The following is a 22,374-nucleotide window of genomic DNA, read 5'->3' as shown; positions in this document are numbered from 1 at the left end:
GTCGCCAAGACCTGAACCTGTTCGAGACGCTGGACGTCCTTAACGTAAAAGGGGGATGTAGTGTGAATACTTTATTCGAGAATCAGGTGAATCAAAGTGTAGAGAAAAAAAGAAGGTGGGGGGAGTGAGAGGACAAAAAAGCGGCGTATGTGGAACAGGACACCACGTAACTTGTTAGCAGCTGTGAGGCAGTGTTTTGAGGGCGAATATGTGGAATGCAAAATATCTCGGAGATCCTTGGCTTGACTGACAGATGTCAGCAGCCAATCACCTGGTTGGAAGTCAAAGGGACATGAAGGAGTTGATGAATGCCGGCCCACTGGCATATAGCTGCACTTGGCCACGTTTAAACCCGGGTTCCAGTACAGTGACTATCTCCAGACTTCATAGCCGTAACGCCGGAAGTCTTTATAGTTACTGGAAAAATTCACGTCATCAGCAAACAGAAGTGACAGCTTCGGGCAAGTCATTGTCGAAGATGAGAAACATACATCGACACAGTAACTGCTAACTTGAACCCGGAAGGTTCGGTCAGAGAGGAAGGCGCCTACCCAATGCACGATCTCAGAATGTAGACCGTATGCCCAGTATGTGAAGTAGACGATGATTTTCAGAGTCGAAAGCTTTGGCAAAGTCCAGAAAGTCGCCCTTTCTGTGATTTTCTTCAACGCCTCATCCATTAACAAGAAGTTTGTTAAGCAAGAAGCCTTCAGCACGAAGCCTTGTTGGGATTGAGAGATTTGCTCGGTCCGTTGAAGATGGAACATCATAACTCTTTTCCTGATTTTCCAGACAATAGAGGTGAGCGTAACAGGCCAGTAGTCTACAGTGTCTTCTCTGTTACCCTTCTTGAAGATGGGGTAGATCGTAGCAGCACGCCACTCATTGGGGACAATGCCGGTAGTCATGTTATATTCTGCTATTATTATTAAAGATAAGTGTAATTGTCTTAGGAGAGTTCATGGAAGTAAGAGATCTTGAGGTTCATGTGTGTGATCATGTTGTGAGATATGGAGACATTAACAAGAGAGTATATAAGGAGAGAGTGTACATATAAATAAACTTTGAGAGGTGATTCACTATCTAGATAGACATACCGATAATTGAGAGGTTTGCATTTATGCCGATGGATTGACAGGTTGGCATTTATGCTTTGACAGTTCGTATGAACGGGAGTGTTTGTATAACATAAATAGACACATTTACTTTCTAACACATATTTTTTAGATGATGAATTTCAAATAGTTTGTACACATAAATAGACAATACCTTTTGCATGTAATGATGGACACAGAAGACGGTAGTTATAAAAACATGATGAACATTTATTCGTCCACTGACCGGCTTGTGGCTTTGTGTTCAGGAATTCAAAGCTTCACATATTAAGTTTTAAAGTGACCGTCTCGCTTCTAGACGTTCGAATTCCCATGTCTAGACCCAGACTATCGTCTGTCTCTCAGACTCCCCTCTTCTGACTTCACTGACTAACTAACTAACTCTCTCTTCCTATATTGAGAAATCCATGCATGTCCGGCCAACGTGACCACAATTCACGTGCCATCAACATGCGCGACCTGCACGTTTCCGAACATTCTGATTTTCCAATAACCTATTTTTTCTTTGTTGTTTTAACAAATGAATTCAACCTACATATTTAATTCATTTAACCCATATTTTATTATCAACAACATGAATAGTTTATTTATCATTTCTTTCATCAGAATTAACAATTTACTGGACATTCCATTTTAACCTATTGGTCTTTAAAACTCATTTCAAGGGTTCGATTTCTGCTTTCGCTCATTTTATTTTCATTTTAAGTAGATCTCTCTATTTTCATACTTACATGAAAAGAGGACAGCCCTTATCATGTAACAGTCAGAGTCAGGTTAAAAAGGCATTTGAAGTGAGTAAAAATAAAAAGTAATTAATAAATGCAAACTGTTTTTGTTTCAATATGTTTACTTAGTTTCATAAATGTATCTCATATACTTTTTTAAATAAATACGTTTTGTTAGACATTTTGAATTCATCATAACATTTAATCAACGAGGGATCCTATATGGCCCATATTTAATCGTGTTGAATGGAAAGCTGCAAAGAATATTCTTCAATAGACCTTGTTTTTTTCGGCAAGCTTTATTTCAGAATGTTCACTTATTGAAAAGGTTGAAAACTGATCCAAACTTGTTTACATCTTAATTATCGATCTAAAACCTGGTCTTTTGTCACGTGTCTTTGTTTATTAAAATCAACCAGCTCGATCCCATATAATTTAACATCTTTCTAAACATTTTATTGTTTTACATATTTTTGACTTAATTATTTCTACATTAATTTCCAATTCTATTTCAGAACATTCTTCCGTTATCAAAACTCATTGTTATTTTATAACATTGTCACCAGTTAATATGTCGGTCACTTACTTCGCTATCCGGGATATTCGATGTTGCCCGGACTATTATATATTACGTAATAGGGCGCATTAAAAATTATTCAACCTTTAAAAACATAAACATTTATTTGATAAAACAAGTTTACGGATATTCTCATTTATTATATTTAAAAGCAATATTTTTCTTCAAAAACTGTTGAAAATAAGCATAGTTATTTGAATAAAAACGATTCATGTTCACAAATGCTCTTATAAAAAAGAGATACAGAAAAATATTTAAGATGTACGCACTCATTACAAAATGAAATTGTCATATTCCAAAATATACGTAAATTTATATAGATTGTTTTACTAAGAAAATAAAAATTTACAGTTTTTAGCGATTTTACTACCTAAATAGTGTAGATAAGTTTGAGTATACTTAGGATTAAGTTAGCGAGCCCGTATTTATTCAATTGGACAAGAAAAGTTGGTGTTTTTTTTTCAAGGCATGGGCGTCTGTTATACTTTTTATGTTCGTTTTGACAAAATTAATCATTGGCATGCTCCATAATTTTGAATTTACAAATTCAGTCCGACCATATGAAGTTCGTAGTATTCCTTAATACCTAAGCTTTATTTTTTTCGTATTTCCTAATAATGTGACGTTCGCTAAAATTTCACCTTCAAAGTTAATTTGCATACCGTTCATTGCGTTTGCTGTTCTATGCGTTCTTAGTATTGTGGGTTTATTCAATTTCTTCCAGGTATGTAAATGTACTGTTGAAAGATCTGAATCCGAATCGAGTTGCATTTTTAATTGTATCATAATTTTTATAGTCAAATAATTTCGCAACTATTCTTCGTTATTTTCAGTTTCCGCCAAACACTTTGTATTTCATTTTATTTCTGCAACGAGTACCAGTGCGTGTTAGTTTAGTACATATTAAACACTTTCTTGTAAATATGAACAGTCCTTAAAACAATACAAAGTACCACCTCGATTTCTTGAGGACGGGAATTTTCTTTCTTCCAATTCTTTCGAAGCTATACGTCGATATGTGTGTCTTTTTTTCTCGTACTTATGTTTTATTTACGTGTTTTGTTTTAATAGTCTGTCTGCTCTTTAATCTGCACGACTCCAGCTTCGATATACATCGAATCGCTATTAATAATTTTTATTTTCTGGCAGTCTTCCGTAACTTATGTAGGGTTGGGTTGGGTTAATTTTCTAATTTTGTTAGGATACGCTTCCTTATTTCTGCACCTCGACAAGACGCCAGTCCTTGCGCAAATCTTAAACATTTAAAATTGTGTTCATCCAGGTCTGCAATTTTAAATTCGTTCGCAATGCTTATTTATCATAGCGGCGTATGTTGCGAAATCATCTTCGTCATCATTCTGACAATTCAGACATGGCCAACCCTTATGGGATGAAGAGGCTGTCGGTATAAATAAATCTGTAAGAAGTTTCACCGTCTCGCCGAAAGATAATTTCGACGTTTTACGTCGTAAATAAAATCCACAAACTTGTTATCCTCGGCCGTCTCTAGTTTCCTAATAATAAACGGACCTTTTTACTGGTCTGACCATTGTTTGCAGTTGATACTGAAAAAAATGTTCATACCAACGAAAATAAGCTTCAAATAATTTACTTCTTCAGATCCGTAGCAGAAATTGCCAATCGAATGGCATATTGAATCGTGTTGCTATATAGTGCCATTATTAAAAGATGGCGTATGTATTTGTATTGTTCTTTGTGAGAGTCTTACGAGAGATTAGTGTTGAGTAAGAGATGTTCATGTTGTAAGAAAAGATGAGAGATATTAACATTGTAAGAGAAGAGAAGTGGACATTTACAAGTATATATAAGGAGAGGGAAATATAAATACATTTTGGAGAAGATTTGATATCTTGATAGATAGACCGATGGATTGAGAAGTTAACATTTACACATTTGACAGTTCTGTTTGAACGGGAGTGTTTATATAACATAAATAGACACATATACTTTCCAACACATATATTTTATAGATGATGAATTTCAAATAGTTTTTACACATAAATAGACAATACCTTTTTCATGTAAAGATGGACACAGGAGACGGCAGTTATAAAAAACATGATGAGCATTTATTCCTTCCACTTGACCGGTCAATGGCTTGCATCCAGGGATTCAAAGTTTCTCTTACATTTTCTTTTTCTAACCCTCTCGCTTTCAGACAGTGGCAAGGTTGGAAATGAACTTTTCTCTTCCCTGGTCGGACTCTCGTCTGACTCTCTGACTCTCTTCTGACTTCTCCTCCTAACTAACTAACTCTCACTTCCTATATTGAGAAATCCATGCATGTCCGGCCAACGTGACCACAATTCACGGTCCATCAACATGCGCGACCTGCACGTGTCGAAACATTCTGATTTCCCATTTTTCCTTTGTTGTTTTCACAAAGGAATTCAACCTACATATCCAATTCATTTAACCCATTTTTTTATTATCCAACATTCTTTCTAACCAAAATAATATTTATTATTTATTTTAACAGAAGCAACAATTTACTGGACATTCCATTTAAAACCCATTTTCTTTAAAACTTATCTCCAGGGTTCAATTCCCGTTTTCTCTCATTTTATTTTCATTTAATAATTCTCTTTATTTTTACTTACATGAAAAAGGGGACAATCATTTTTCATGTAACAGTGTAAAAATTCGGTATTATTATCGATGTATCCATTATTTTTATTACTAGTTTAAACAGCTCCTCCATGCGCTGCTGTTATTATCTTTCTTCTGAGCGTTTATGATGTTCAAATAATTGCTGTTGTTGTTGTTATTGTTATTTCCGTTGTTTTTGTTGTTCAATTTGCAGTTTTAATAATTTGCCAGGCGTCGATTTTTGTATGATGGGTAAAATACTAAATTCACAGGAATTAGCAAAACCATATTCAGATTAAGTATTTACGGATGCGCCAAAATGTCGTGACAGTGCCAAGCTAAGAGAATAAGAAGTATGAACATGTTCGTCTTTCCCACGAGTTTGCAATGCAAACTTTTATCTCCACGCACGTATTTTGTTTACGCAAGTTCCTGGTTTCACATTTCATCAGTGTTTTCTGAAAACTTGCTTGGGTTAATTTAGGTTTCAGTCGTGAGTTCTTTTGAATGTTTGGGTATTTTAAATTCGGGTGATATCTGTGAGTTCGAAATCCGACGTTGCCATTATATAGCTGTCAAAGGTTGCAAAGATATACAGAGCGCCAAAATAAAGTAGCAACATTTTGCATAGGTGGGATGTTCGCTGTAGCCGACGAACGATCTGGGTTGATCCAACGGATATCGATTGACACTTTCCGGCTTATCTTCCGGTTTTTAACATAGGTTATTTTCACCACAACGCCCACAGACTACCAAACTTATGTCATCTTACTCGAAAATTATAAGCACTGATTGTCAGTCAAATTAACTACGATATCATTTCAATTTAAGAGATTGCTTTTCCTAATTCGATTGGTTTTTGCAATATTCATAAACAAAGTTTGGAGCAACTCTTATAATCGTGTGAGATTACATCTACATACTGATTGCTTTCGACATGGACAATTATATGTTGCACGTCTTACTGTCGGCAAACCAGACATCTGTTCATCTCGTGCCGAGCTAATGTTGTGTAAGGACTTAAGCTGTGAACGTAATGAAATGCATCAAGCTCGAACAGAGAGCTAAATAAAAGGAAAAAACGCCTGGCGATTTGAAAGGTGCGCTTGACAATTATTCGAGTCTCGTCCACCTACGCCGAGAGGTGAATTACCGCGAGACACCAGCAGATTGTAGCTAAAAACTGAAGTTTAAAAAGGCTAAATAATAACGAATTCTTGTTGTGAAAACGTGTCGGCGATATGTGCATGAAAGTGGATGATGTCAATAAGTTTTAATTCTCACCTAAAAACTCGTGTCAGAGTTTTCTTTTCTCTTCCAAGTATCGACATACAACGTGTTTGGTTTATTAGAAAATTTATAACAACGTAACAATTCTTTTGACATTTTGTCAGTCACCGTTTGCCTCACGCCGATCTTTGATCCCAAATCGTCTTTCATTCTAATTTATATTCTCCATCATAACATACCTGTGTTGCATACTCTTCTATATATAACGGGTGTATATAACGGGTATATATAACGGTTTACTTGTATATATAAAACGTCCATGTATTCATATATCAATTGGATGTGTATAACGTGTATACATTTATGAGTTTCTATTACAGTCTAGTGTTCTCGTCTTTGTACGTTTCGATATGTTGACACGTACATTTCAGAAGCTGTGATATAACATTTACAAAAATATCAGACGAACATCTGGCCAATCAGAGAAAATACTTGATATATTTTTTGTCTTGACAGAAAACTGCAAAGAGGATTCATCCCAATTAATCAACAAATCCCGGGTTGTATTTCAGCAACTTTTATTACAGATGTTTCCCTATTAGAAAGGTGCACGCTGTTCCCAGTTTCCTTAAATTTGATAAACATTAAGCCTTTCGCCCCTCGGATGCTCTGAGCTATTACGAACGGTCGGCTCAACTTTCTGTCTATCTCCAACGACTGTCTTTCTCAAACGCTTCCTCCTCGCTGATTAAAGTCTACGTGTATTAAAAATCATTTCCCCTTGGGCATACGATATTAATACATATAGAATTACGTTTATCTTCGGAGCTTTTTTACAAAACCGATTATTTTTATCTAGAATTTCCTATTGTGTTCACCATCGGTGAAAATTTTCAATGAAACATTCCAACGTTATTGTAAATAAATATTTAATTCTAAAAATCTATTTTAGGTGGTAACCAATTTAAATTGTCGGAACACAATAAAAATCATTGATTAGTTTGGTCCCTGGCGTTTCCCGCGTGCAATAACATAATGTCTATGAATATGTCTCTCGTATATGTTGTCCAGCTTTTGTCTCTCATAACCGCACCGGTCAACTGTTTCACTGGTAAAAGGTTTTTGTTGATACACTCTTAAAACATTGTTAGTTCCACAAACAGCACAATAACTCTACTCCGTCAACGATCACCTGCGCTACAATCTATACAAGCAAAAGTACTTAGCCGTTATCTAAGACTATAAACAATTTATTTGCTTGTTGTAAATCAATGTTTCTACAATCTTAATGGGAAGCTAAAACCTGCGATCATGTGTTTTTTTATCTATCTCTTTCACTGTATTTCGTCTTCCTCCAACCCTTCGCCTTTCGACTATCTCTTTCTTTTCTTTCACTCTCTTATCCTTCTGTCTTTCTCCGTGACTCTTCTCTTACTCTCCTTCTCTCTTTGACGCTATTATATATCTATGTATATACTATTATATTATATATGTATATTAATATATGTATACTAATATATATATATATATATAAATATATATATATATATGCACAGTGTATGTATGTTGTTGATCAAAATGAATACCTGTTGTTAATAAGAAAGGTTCTGATCCATGTGCTATGAAACTTTTCACATTTTTTTTCTTCGTGGTTATGAAGCTAATTTATGCTAAAGTGCAATTGATGAATATATATATATATGTATATATATATATATATATATATATATATATATATAGTTACATTCCAATATCACAATATTTACTTTTCACGCAAAATAGCTCCCCAAGAATATTACAATTTCGTAAAATAAAAAAAGATGGATGCGGGAACAAACACACAGTGATGAGTCTTCTCTGAACATCATTTCTTCTTGCAGCATTATATTGTCATGTGTTTTCTTCTTAAGCAAAGAATATCTTATTATTCTGTATAGTATATGCACGAAAAGAGACATTATTTACACAATAATAACCGTTTATTTATGCATCCTTAAACAGATGTGTAATAAATGTATATATGGGCTGTTTTGCAGGAATAATAAATATTTAGATCTTTGAATGTAATTCTGCTCTTGTTCTTGTATATTCTTCAAGTCCAACTTAACAAATTCCTAATGAACCGCCCCCTAATTAAACACTTTCAAATATCCACACTAACGTACTGTACTTGCAATAACCCTTATCCTGAGTGGCTTCCTGGCCTTTATAAGTGGTGACCACCGTGTAAAAAATATATATATATACTATGTTTCACAGACATTTAGCTTATAACCAAAAAGGATTGGTATACATAAAGATTGAAATATGATTGAAAAATATTTTACCAAAAAAACATATATATATATATATATATATACATATATATATATATATATATATATATATATATATATATATATATATATATATATGGAGATTGAATAAATAGAGGGGGTATTTATTGTTTAATTATCATCAGCATCATACACATTTATTGTTAATATTAGTAGTAATAGTAGTACCAATGATCGAAGTAATATTATAAGTAGTGTTTTCGTAATTGTCTACTGTGCTTTGAATTCGGATTTATTTTTCTTCAAGCCGCCTTGGCACTAGTTCATACGTTTTTATTTTTCAAATACATCTGTCGACAAAATGGAATATCTGGTGCTATCAAGGTATTCTTCTTCCCTATAGAGTTCCTGCAACAAGATGTCAGATAAAATATTATTCAGTCCATTTTTAACAAGAAAACAGATTGGGGCATAATCGTATGTTCGCGTTATTACTATGAGCAAAAGACTTGAATTAGAAGCTATGTCGACCAGAATCGAAAACATGTTAATGTCTGGAATATTGCAGTGCCCAGGAATCTTATGCTAGGTCTGTAAATCATAGCAGGTGGTTTTCGATGGGACTACGCTGTTTAAATAATAGAGTCTTCCATTTTCTTTAATGCGAATACAGTTCTATTCGGTTACACCAATTTTGATTTATTGGGGGCTAAAGTTTATATTTGCATCTTGTTTAATGGAGGCTTGTACAGAATATATTTTTTTTTTATTAATTTCGGGATTAGAAGACCGTTTTCCAGAATAAAGAAAAAACGTCACCTTTATGTTTCCTTAGCGAAGTTTTAGCATCCAAACGATATCGTTTACTCGACTGCAGTCACCCAGTTCTACAAAATTATTGTAAAGTTTAACGTTGGGATCAAAATTGATAAAATCAAATTCCTTCGTAATTATATGTATCGTTGCACCACAATTGACAAGAAAATTGTAACTGTTTGTTGAAGCGTCAAACGTACATAAAAATAAAAATGTATGTTTTTTAATGAAGCTCTCCACATTTTTATTAGAGTTTTCTTTCAAATTCTTGTATCTACATTGGAAAGTCTTGCGATTAGGTCGCCCACAGTTATAGGAAATACTTTTCGTACTTTTCGTAGGAATTTTTTTTTTGGCAAAGTTGCCGTTTTTATTCCAGGCATGGGCATTTTTTAAATTTCATGATATTTGTACATTCGTTTTTTTCTGTGTGCATTTTTAAATTTCATGATATTTGTACATTCGTTTTTTTCTGTGATCATTTTTAAATTTCATGATATTTGTACATTCGTTTTTTTATGTGTGCATTTTTAAATTTCATGATATTTGTACATTCGTTTTTTTCTGTGTGCATTTTTAAATTTCATGATATTTGTACATTCGTTTTTTTCTGTGATCATTTTTAAATTTCATGATATTTGTACATTCGTTTTTTTCTGTGTGCATTTTTAAATTTCATGATATTTGTACATTCGTTTTTTTCTGTGTGCATTTTTAAATTTCATGATATTTGTACATTCGTTTTTTTCTGTGTGCATTTTTAAATTTCATGATATTTGTACATTCGTTTTTTTCTGTGATCATTTTTTTAGTTTCCTCGTAACTACTGAGGGCTACCTGGAATTGACTAAAAGTTATGGGTTTTTCTTTCTAGGTTATCACGATAATAAATGGCTTTCAATCACTCGGTAACCCTTTAAGGACCATGGGGATTAACGGAATGTCACTAATAACTTCGTCAGACATTTTTAAAGAATGCGCAGTGGTTTCGGCTCCTATATTATAATCTGTAATCGTCTCGGTTTCTATTCGTTTTAGATATGTCAGTTCAATATATAAATGATATTTTGAGTTTTCCTTTCGAGAAATAATGCCCCCTTAATATGTTCAAAGCTTTGAATCCATCAGCCAGGGCTTTTCTCATTACGAATGATAGACTTCAGTCATCTAAGCACTCTATTAATTCCGCAAAGACAGTTGTGTTCTTTTCAATAAAGTTGGGGTAGTTTCTCGTTTCAGGTTGTACGTTAATTAATTTGTGTAACTTATGGATTCGTAAATATCCTAAAAATTTCACTTGCCACGAATCCAATTTTAATTCTGATCGATCAAAGTAAAGTCTCACGCTGGGCCCATAACCTCTTGAGTTGGAAGCCCTGTTTAGTTTCAGAACAGTTTCCGGCGGTTAGTTATTCTATATAAGTCCTGGAGATGACGAGTTATCAGTTGACAGCTGTTCTGTACAGGTTTCGGACTTTATAATATTGTGGCCAGAGAGCAAAAGTTTTTCCCGTGTTGACACAAAGAAAACATATGCAAGGTTGCTAAAAAAAGGTGTAATTTTTATGGAGAAATTCTGGTTTCTTATTGGTTGGTCAATTCCAAGCAGTAGCGTTCATAAATAAAACCTCCTAACTATGACGGATCATACACCATTATAAATCAAAAATATTGCAACAACATACAAATTATAAAGATATTTTTTCTAAAGTTTTATAAGATTTGCATATCAGAGTTCAGAGTAAATTTGTTAATCCAAGGACAGAAATAGACACGCAGGCATTTCAGCTCGGAATGCAAAGCCGATTAGATTAACTCAACCCATGATAGTAAAATAAGAAATAATAACTATATCAGTATATTTATATGTACTTGTAGAATGTAAAAATAACGTACGGAGAATTATTCCTATAAACATTTTGCACATTCCATCAGCTATGTTTTAACATATGTATTTAGCGATTAAACGCACACACACACATATACAAACACTCGCACATGCACACATATATTTATACATACGGCTTTACTTTTTCATATAGGCACACATGTAATGAGGTAATAAAATATTTTGCCTATATACATGTATATATATATATTCAGTATGTACTTCGATAATTCTCATTACGTAAGTAAAGCTTTGTATCAATAGTATAAAATAAATTGATGGCACATTATGTAACGTTCATTCCTAACAGAAAATCATGGGAATAGTGATGATTTCCGTTAGATGAAACAAGAACATCCTCTCTCTCTCTCTCTTTCTCTATCTATCTATATATCTATCTATCACACACGCACACACATAGACACACACATATATATATATATAGATATAGATATATATATGTAGAGAGAGAGAGACAGAGACAGAGAGAAAGAGAGACACACACACATACATGATGCTGATTTTTTTTTATACATACGAGGGGCGTTTCGTAAGTCATGTTTCCTATTTCTGCCGACTGAACAGCTTAGACAGAAATGGTAAAATTGCATTATCATGATGGCTGAAATTACGCATTTATTACTTAAAGGTATCATCTCTCTGTTGCAGATATTGGCGGCAAAAAACTATAACAATGTTACTATCATAGATATGCGTCAAAAGCAGAGATATCTAATTGGATTTCTGACAAATGTGCAATGAAAATAATGATGACTATCTTATTCTACAGCACAAAAACCTGATTGTTTTAATAGTAACATTCCCGTCTCTGTAACTCTTCAATCTTTTGAGTTAGAAAGAATAGGAGACTTTTATTTTAGGACGACATTTTCATTCACATATGCTATTTTTTTTTTATTTTAATTTAATTTAACCATAGTTGAACAACTTGATACGATCTTTAATCCCCAAAACCCAGTTGAAATTATTTGTTTTAAAATCAGTTGACGTAAATTAGAATTGTAATTGTTGAACGATCAAAGATGGCGAATCTGTCATTTTGGAGGTGATGAGTTGCAACTAGGCGCCACGGGCAGATCGATATCGCAAAAATGTTCAGAAGTTAGAAGGCATGTAACATTGTTACTTGTAGCCATTGCCCCGGGGGCAAGGAGATGTGATGTGCACTTTGGCTGCAGGTAATGAAGCGGCGTCGGTGTCGTCGTGTGGTGGATTAGCATTTTCTTGTTTCTTGTTTCGAATCACACGGATCTAATGAAAGACGATAAGCAAATAATGATTGGATGAATTGTAAATAGGCAGCAGATGTTAAAATAGGGTGGGAAGAAAGAAGGGAAAGGATTTGAAAAAAGAAAGAGAGGAGAGGAAAGAAGAAAAGAGAAGGATAAGAAGATAATGCGGAAGAGGAAGATTAAGATGAAGGAAAAAAGCAAATAATGTTTAGATGAATTGTAAATAGGCAGAAGTTGTTAAAATAGAGAAGGGGGAAGGAAATAAGAAGAGAAAGGATTAGAAAAGAAGAAAGAAAAAAGAAGAAAAAAGAAAGATGAGAGGAAGATAAGGCGGAAGAGGAAGATTAAGATGAAGGAAAAATAGCAAATAATGAGTTGGTGAATTGTAAATAGGCAGAAGTTGTTAAAATAGAGAAGGGGGAAAACCCCTTCTCTATTTCAACAATTTCTGCCTATTTACAATATTTAGAAGGGGAAGGATTGGAAAAAAGGAAGAAAGAAGAGGAAAGAAGAAAAAAGAGAGATGAGAGGAAAATAAGACGGAAGAGGAAGACAAATATTAAGAAGAAAGAAACAGAAAAGAAAATAAATATTAAGAAGAAAGAAACAGAAAAGAAAATAAGAAGAAGAAGATGAGGAAATCAAAGGATGAGAAGAAAATGAATATAAAAAAGAAAGAGATGATAAAAAAGAAGGTGTGGCAAAAGCTGTGAAAATGACGGCTTGCCGTTCAAACGACCTAGGTGCGCGTGTGTGCTTTGTCATCGCTGCGAAGCTACGATAAGAAAAATATTCCAAGATGGCGCCGACGGCGTTTTGTAATGGTATGATCCCGGAAACTCTCGCAAAATCTCGTGCATATATGAAAATCAGTTGGTCTTCGACAACTATAAATTCAGGTCGTTCTGGAAGGCAAGGAGTGAGGAAATAACGGCCGGTTGGTAATTGTGTACGCTGGATAGTGTTGGTGGCGTGTCACCGTGTGTACTGATCGAACCGCTTTCCTGTCACTTGCACATTGGACTTTGAATTGTTTTACATTGGACTTGCACTTTGGACTTTGAATTGTTTTACATTGGACTTGCACATTGGACTTTGAATTGGTTTACATTGGACTTGCACATTGAACTTTGAATTTGTCTAGATTAGACTTCAACTTCAGAAGGATTATTAGAGGCAAAACCAGGAGCTGATGAAGACGATTATTGAGAAGGAGGATAATAAAAAAGAAAACAATACATAGGAGCAGGAGTGTAAAAGAATAAAAAAGGAGGAAAAGTAAAAAGAGGTTAAGAAGAAAAAAGAAGCAAAAGAAAGTCTAAGAGAAGAAATGAGAGAAGAAAAAAACGAAATACAAAAACAGATAAAACGGCGAATAAAAAGTGTGCAAGCAGATGAAGATTTTGAGAAGAAATTAGAAGTAGAAAAAATAAAAGAAATATTGAGGATAAAAGAAAGAAGCGGGGGAAATAAAAAGAAAGAAGAAAGAAGAAAAAACGACGAGAAGAAGAAAAAAGAAAGAAAAGAAGTGAATAAAAAGGGGGATGAGGAAAAAAAAGAAGGCGGCGAGAGATGGAGACGAAAAAAAAACATAAGAAATAAAAGACGATGATTAATAAAAAGGAACAAGAGACAGATGCATAAAAGGAGGAAGGGAAGGAGTAACCGACGCAGAAAAGGGAGTAAAGAAGAAGAAAGAAAACAAAACAAAATGAATAATAAGATGAAGACCAAACAGAAGAAAAAGAAAAGGAATGAAGAAAGGAAAAATAAGTTAAGCCACAATAAAAAGAACATTATAAAGAAGATAAAAAAGAGATGCGCTAAGAACAGGAAAAAAATTACTTGTATGAAACTAGAATGAAAAAGAATGTCCGGACTACAACTTGGATGTCTTCAAGTCCAATGTTAACAAATTCCTAATGCACCGCCCCCTTAATTAAACACTTCATCAAATCTCCACACAAACGTAATGTACTTGCAATAACCCTTATCCCTGAGTGGTTTCCGGGCCTTGATAAGTGGTGATCACTGTGTAAAAAACAAATGTCGTAAAAAGCTTAAAAATAAATCATCTTGCATTGAAGTGTGAGGGGTATACAAGAATGGACTATTTGTTTTTGCCATCTGTCAGTATAGTGCAGAGGTGAACCATTTGTACATGAGACAAACAAAAACAAGTTGAATAAAGGAAAAGTTTTTAAAAAGCTGTTGACTAAGCAAAAAGAAAGATGGCTGACTAATTATGTTAAAAGATAACAAAAATTGAACGAATAAAAATCAAATTAAGAAAGAAAAAAAAAGAGAATAAAAATATGAAAAGGCATGCATAAGAAAATTAAAACAAAAATGGTTCCACACTTTTGAATTAAATTATCTTAAATTCCCTTAACTGAATATTGATGTTTAATCAAAGTAAAGGTTCAATGACTGTTCTATGAACGTCTTTTTTCATCTTATTCACCCCAAGCAAAGGAAAGTATCACTAGTAGCCACAATGGACTACTATTTGAAATAATATCTATACGGACATTATTTAGGGAGTTGAGAAACAAGATCTCTCTTGACATTGCACTTACACGTCTACATCCAAGAACAGCCAGGGAAGCAGATATCCCGAAGTGAATTTAAAAGTCTAGCAGTTCGAGGGAATAAACTACTTAAGTAGACGGTTTTCTGGCATCTAAGGATCTCTACACAAAAGGGGTGGGATTTTGCTACTTGTCACATTGCATATGCAAAACAAGCACCAGGGTGCAACATTACGACAATGGGGCAGGTGCGTGGGGTAGAGTCGATACAAAAAATTCAGGTGAGTTTAAAATAAAAAGAAAATTAATCTTAAGATGTTGTTAAAATTAACACATAACTATTTCAGCAGATATTCGGATTCGCTAGTTATAGATACTTCAAATATAGAGAGTCGGTAAAAATTCAATTAACGATAACGTAAAACGTGTTTTATGACGCGTGAAGACGGTTTACCGACATTTCATCACCTGACATTTCATTACTTGGCATTTAATCACCTGACTCTTTATCGCGAACATATAATCACTAGACATTTTCATCACATGGACACTTAATCACTCGACACCTAAATAATTAATCACCTCCCAAGGAAAAGAATACTTATGTAATAATTTTATTTATGGCATTGTTTTAATTAGGTTAAATTTTTAGCCCCTTTGACAATTTTTTACGAGAGATTAAAATCTATAGGGTAAAACTGTTCCCCCACCAAACATACAAGTCTTAGAGGAGAGGCTATCTGTTCGCTTAAAGTAAATATTAGCCACTTAAAAAAAAAACTTTTTAACAAATAAAAAATAACCACAAAATTTATTTTAATTAATTGTTTTTTCATTAATAAAATGTAAACAGACTTCTGCAAATAATTTGTTGTATAAACAACAACTACGAAGATCAGAACAATAGTTCACAAAAATGGATATACAGATTATCAAGAATTATCTTAAAGCAATAAAAAATGGACAAATATATGTTGAAAAAATAATATCCTTCAAGCACATTCAGAAATTTCCAAGTGATTAAATGTCTCGATGGGATAAAGTGTCCACGTGATGAAAAAACGTGATTTAATGTCTAGTGATTAATAGTCTGTGATTGGCGATGAAATGTAAGGTGATGAAATGTCTGATGAAGAAATGACCGTACACCGTGCGAAAACATTGTTTTCATACATTATATAAAAAAATCAATATATACCCACGGGTTGTTTGTGAATAAAGTGCTTCATTGATTAGTAATTATACTATTCTGCATGTGAAAGTCCAATCCTCAGTGCAGGTGACACTCAAAATGCAATTGTAAATTTGGTCTCTGACCGTGTCATGACTGACGGAACAAGACCAAGCTACTTGCGTTGATTAAATAAAATGTTCTGTCCGAAATCCTTTGCAGATTCCTTAGTTATATAAGATACACTTATAATACAAATTATGAATATTTATCCTAAATATTCAGAAAGTTAATGACATTGTGTATACATTAATCAGATGCACTACAACCTATCCAAAATTCATGGCTGATAGAACAAGACATTGCTACCTGAGTGGATTACATAAAATGCTCAGGTCAAAACCCCGTGCAGTTTGCTAAAATACAAATTTAATACAAAATATCAACACAGTAGAACCTAGGAATACAGCATCAAAAATTAGTAACAAATTACAGTACAGCATATAATACACATGTATATAATCAAATAACATTATAAATAACACCGTAAGGCAGGGCAAATACCGTAACTAGGGGCCGAAATACATCGTATTCCAAATCGTGAACAACCCTATCCTAGGGCCACTGTATTCCAGGGGTTTTCCTCTATTAATTTAAAGCATTAAAAGAATGTCATTGTTGTATACTGTAGCAGCCGAAACGCGCTACTATCACAGTCTCACGGTCCGAGATTTGAAATACATTTTATCTCTGGTTTGTTCAGTCACATGACTGAGTACATAAAAGTGAAATTACAAACCTTTCCTCCTTTTTTTCACTGGCTTCAGACTTAGTCTGGGGCTTTGACACCCAGGCTGAATGTGAGTACTACAAGCTAACACTGGCTCTTTTCAAACTCCCATTTTTTTACGACGTGCGGTACCCAAACGAACATTCTTTATCATGCTAAAGAAGACACACCGACACACACACACGCACACTCACGACAACATATTAATACACTGAAGACTTTGCCCTTTATTTCTCCTTTAATCGGCTTCCTTTGTTACTAGCTATAAACACGTGTGGACTGAGCTGTTCTCCCATCAACAAGCCGGCAATATATTAATTTTATCTTTAAACACAGTGAACACTTTTCTCTCTCTATCAACGAACTCTGTTCACGATTACTACAAGCGAGCACGACTAATGAACTCTCTTACTAACCCGTTTCTCTATTCTACTAAAGTTACTAATGAAGATGGCAAATAAAGTTGTTTATTAAATATTAAAATGAGACTTACTTCCGTTGTTTTCATTTATAACTAAAATACTTGACTGAAATGCACTACAATCGAACAAATATGCATGTACAATACATAGACAAATGTACAATCGTCAATGAAATAAAAACTGTATGCGCCGCGATATATAAATGTGGGCGTATGTATGAAGGAGGAACAGCAGGTAAAGATTTAATAAATTGCAGGAAATCAAATAAATGGAGCAGCAATTTATTTAATTTTTAAAGAATTCTTAGTGCGAAGCCATGTTTCTTCAAATTAAAGGAGTTGTGATGTTTCCTTGATTGTATTAAACATATGAGGATTGAAATGCTACCGAGATTTCTGGCTGACGAATGATGTTGTTCATAAAGTCAGTTTTTAGATGTTGCTGTTTTAATGAAAACACACGAAATAAAAACAATTTTCTAAATTACAATATTTAAATATTTTCTTTTTACTTAGGGTCACTATTTATCAAAGCCCGAAGGGCACTCGAGGATAAGGTTAATGTGGTGGTGTAGTAATCACTTATGAAGTAAATTCGGTGTAATTCGATTATTTATGAGGTGGGTTAAACAGGAATTTGTTTACATTAGATTTGGAGGCTACCATGTAGTATTTAACTGGGAAGCATACCAGCAGGAAAGTGTTCCAAATGCAAGCATTTCTACGAAAGAAGCTTTGCTCATGGAATCGACGTTTACAATTAGGCACAGATAGAGAGTAGTGAAAATTATATACAGTGGTTGTAACTAGTCGAGTGTTTTATTTCAATACAATAGTTGAATTATCATTTACGGCATTATAATATGGAACAAACAGAAAGATATACAAATACCTGTTATATAGAAAATTACATTACGTAAAGTAGAACTGCTATCCTAGAATCGTGTTTAACTCTGTTCGTTTTATTTTAATAAAATATTTTTTTTACCAATCTTGTGTAGGCTAGTTGTTTTGGCAATCAATTTTTGAACGTTTATAATGTAACAAAATGCACAACAGAAATCCTAACGCAAAACTTTAATAATGATGGGCTTTACGACTTTGAGGTGAAAAAGCGAATATTCATTTAACTGAAAAACTCATTTAACTTCGTGGCTTAGTGTGGGGCGCCCTTTTCTCTTTCCTGCAACCTCTCTCCCACAGAAGATACGCTGTGAGTCTGTCTTTGCGTTATCGTTATTTCCATGGCAGGTGCTCGTCTGAACTCCAATCTCTCGTCCCACCTCGCCGATCGTTCACGATAAACACCCGTCTAGCTGAAACCGCTGTCATTAATTTTCCCCACTCTTCATATGTGCCTAAATCAAAACGTAGATTCCATGAACTAAACTTATTTCTTAGAAGTGCACGCCTGTGGAACTCTCTTCCGTCTGCCTGTTTTCCACCTGACTACAACTTGAATGTCTTCAACATAAACAAATTTCTGATGAACCGTCCCCTTACGTAAGACACTTACTAACGATTACTACGATAGTATCCTATTGATTACTGTACACGCAATAACCCTTATCCCCGAGTGACTTCCGGTCTTTGATACATAGTGACTTCCATGTAACAAAAAAACGTTTAACCAAGTCGATTGGGTTTAAATAAATTTCACGCCGATGTTTCGCACTGTGCTTCGCAACGTAAGTTTTATTACATAATGATGTTGTGTTGTTGCTTTTTATTTTATTATTTCATTAGTTTTAACGTAGGTTTAATGGTATGTCATATATAACAATCATGGTACATTAGAAAGTCCATCTTAGAAACTATTCTGAAATACTGTAGACAGATGTAAGAAGAGATCAACAATTTTGACCTTGCCTGTAGAAATAATACCGTAAGACAAGCGAGCCACTAACTGACTTTATATATTAGAATTCAACTAAACCATAGTACTAGTTTTCATGGCAGTAATGATAAAAGTGTTCACGGAACAAAAAATAATAAATATTGTTTAATGCAATGCTGATTGTAAAGGACCAGATTCTCTCTATTCCTTCGACAGAAAATGTCATTTATTAGTGTTTGGCTTTACACTAAATCCATCATTTTCCTTTAAGGATATGCTGCAGGATTAATCCGATAACTACTGAGAGAAAAGAATAGTTGATGGATATTAACCGTGGAAGTATAACAATAAACTGAATTACTCAATCACCGCATTAGCAGTCAAAAACGTGTTTACTTATATTATGTATTATAATAGCAGTACTCGCTAATAGAAAAATAAATTAAAGTTATTGTTGTTGTTATTGTTGCTGCTGCTGCTGCTGCCTAGCCCCTGACCTCATGTTACGAATGGCTTTCGGAATAGACACCCCCAAACTGCTCATGGTAAGATCGGCTATCGGAATGCAAGAACGGATGGAGAGAGCTGGTGTAGTAAGGATATTGAACAACCGCTAGCCGCAAAAATAAATGAATAAATAATACAAAATAGCAGTGTGTGGAAAAGAATAAAAAAATTCAACGCAGTAGGCATTCCGAGTGGAGAGAGGTGAGAAAAAAGAAACAAAAGAAAAAAACCCATTTAGCCGCTTAAGCTGTGGTAATGTTGATTGGGCACTTACTGGCCTCCGCGACTAAAAATGATTCGTCTAAAAGTTTTGGTTGGTTGTTTTTGCTTTACGGCATATCAACCCTTTTCAGGTTATTTAATGCCGAGTCCAGTGATTTTGAAGAACAATTTTTTAATAAAATATATTTGTTTTTTTCAAGTCTGTTTCGATTTAACTCATAGTTGGAACCCTAACAGGTACTACCACTCCGGGTCAGAGTAGATCTGGGAGCAATGGCAATTAAAGGGTGGCTCCAGACTCCCCCAAACCCCGTGAGCTGCGACCTCACCATCGGATATAGTATAAGGTCATATCCAGAACCATCTAAAGGTTTTATTAAGGAATAGAAATGTGTTTAATAAAGAAAACATTGAATTCTATCCTTTGGAAATGAAACGAAACTTCCTCCGTGTATTTATCTGTGATTAATATGTTTTTTTTTTATTAAATGCTGCAATTACAGAAAAGTAAACAAAGGTAAATAAATCAAAATAACTATCCAAAGGAAAAAGTAAAGGTTTTCATTTTATTTCGATAATATAAAAGGAAACAGACGAAAAAAACTCAAATACAACTGTTTGAATTCGATAATAAGAGAAATGGAGGAAAAGACACGGTATGTTATTCGATTTAGCGCAAGGTGAAAAAAAGGAAACATCTTATGGTACATTTATAAATAATAACTCCCCTGCCAAAAAAAAGTAAAATAAATGAAATGTTGATTATTAATTCTTGGGTTGTTAAGTATTTTTAATGCTTTTTAGTTGCCTAAAATATAATTCTATTTATATAGCGATAAGCGAGAACAATAACTTTAAGTATGGTGAAGTGTTCGTTAAATAACGGGAGTAGTTTTATTCCGGAATAGGAGACTATCAATATCAGTAAATCAGAAGAAAAGGAACATATACGGGGAAACGTTATTATACTGTGTTTAGCGAAATGGAAGGTGGATGCTATGTCTATGATTTTGAGAATCTGTTACGAAGGGTTGGGTCTCAATATAAGTACCATGTGAGTAAAAATATGTGCTGTAGGAGGGAAACGTTGGAGGACTTGGTGGTTAGAGGGGAACTTGGGAAGTACTCCCTCTGTAGATGATTGCGATGATGATGATGATGATGATGTCGGTCATAGGAGTAATTGACGGGTTTTAATATTGCTAATTAATATTTCTGAAATATCGTTCTCTAGTTACCTAACTATAATTAAATAACCCGCGTGTTATTTCTTCTGCTCTTCACATCACCAATTCCTTCGTTAAGTTCCATAATGTTGTCCAAACTTCCAACTTCCAAATTCTGTATACGTAACGCAGCTTCTCTCACTGCAAACGCACTTCTACTGAGCGAACTTACTTCTTAAAAATCCAACTTCAAAATAAATATGCTCTCTGAAAAATCAACCCTCTTTTATCTCCAACCAGGAGCATCTCATCTGCATGTCAGGTGGTAACATTGCAGGTATATAAAGAGACAAGGCAGCCATTTTTGTTTCTTTCATCTTCAATCAGTTCGTTCGATGACCGACCTGTGGAATTATGCACACGTGCTTGTTAGGTAAGTCACGCGTTTCCTGACAATACAATAGTGTAGACATAATGAATTTATATGTGCAATCTGTCCTTGTAAACCTACGGTATTTTGGTCCAGGGGGGAAAACAGCGACGTTTTTATTGTGTATATGGAATATATATATATATATATATATATATATATATATATATATATATATATATTTATATAAAATAAAAATTACAATTAAATTTGCCACAATGATCCAAGATGGTAAAACTAAAGTATCTTATAAATATTAAAAAAAATAATATTTATAAAGTTATCTCAACCAGATGTAAAAGCTCGATAAAACCAAATAGGAGATAGAGCTTATAATAAGAGCAAACAGTTAATAAAACATGCTAAAAAAACACTTTGAAAACAGTTAAAAACATATTTAATCTGAAAAGGAAACACTTGATAAGTGGATAATCCTTAATCCGCGGAGTTTCGAAGAAATACTTCCCTTCTCATCAGAGAGTAGGAATTAGCAAAATTAGCGATCCCCCATTTTGCATATTCCTATATATATATATATATATATATATATATATATATATATATATATATATATATATATATATATATATATATGTAATATTATAACCATTATGAGACATCAGTTTTCTGATTAAGTAAGAAATAAATTACTCAATCATCTTGATTATGACTTTTGTATGTGTGAGCTTGCAAATTGCATTTGTATAATCTCGACGTATATACCTCTGGCAAACCCGTTTAGCAACAAAATACTAACCCTTTGACCGTAAGAGTTTCTAGATGCTGGAAAGCTTTCTACATCATTAGTT

General features: G+C 33.9%; 1 protein-coding gene across 1 annotated transcript; it reads right to left on the bottom strand.

The window, feature by feature from the left end:
• Positions 1 to 371: 371 nt before the first annotated feature.
• LOC145291589 (uncharacterized) lies at positions 372 to 908 on the bottom strand. The gene has a single exon (XM_080137666.1). It carries the CDS (start codon positions 906 to 908, stop codon positions 372 to 374), a length of 537 nt encoding a protein of 178 aa, XP_079993792.1.
• Positions 909 to 22,374: the final 21,466 nt, after the last annotated feature.

The sequence above is a fragment of the Euprymna scolopes genome, chromosome 12 (assembly GCF_053919585.1).
Source record: "Euprymna scolopes isolate OS-2025 chromosome 12, ASM5391958v1, whole genome shotgun sequence".
Lineage (NCBI taxonomy): Eukaryota > Metazoa > Mollusca > Cephalopoda > Sepiida > Sepiolidae > Euprymna > Euprymna scolopes.
The sequence above is the reverse complement of the archived record's forward strand: the minus strand, read 5'-3'. Positions and strand labels throughout refer to the sequence as shown.

What these genes read in the sequence shown, in the direction of transcription:
- LOC145291589 (XM_080137666.1), bottom strand. Translation starts at nt 908, where the DNA reads ATGACTACCGGCATTGTCCCCAATGAGTGGCGTGCTGCTACGATCTAC.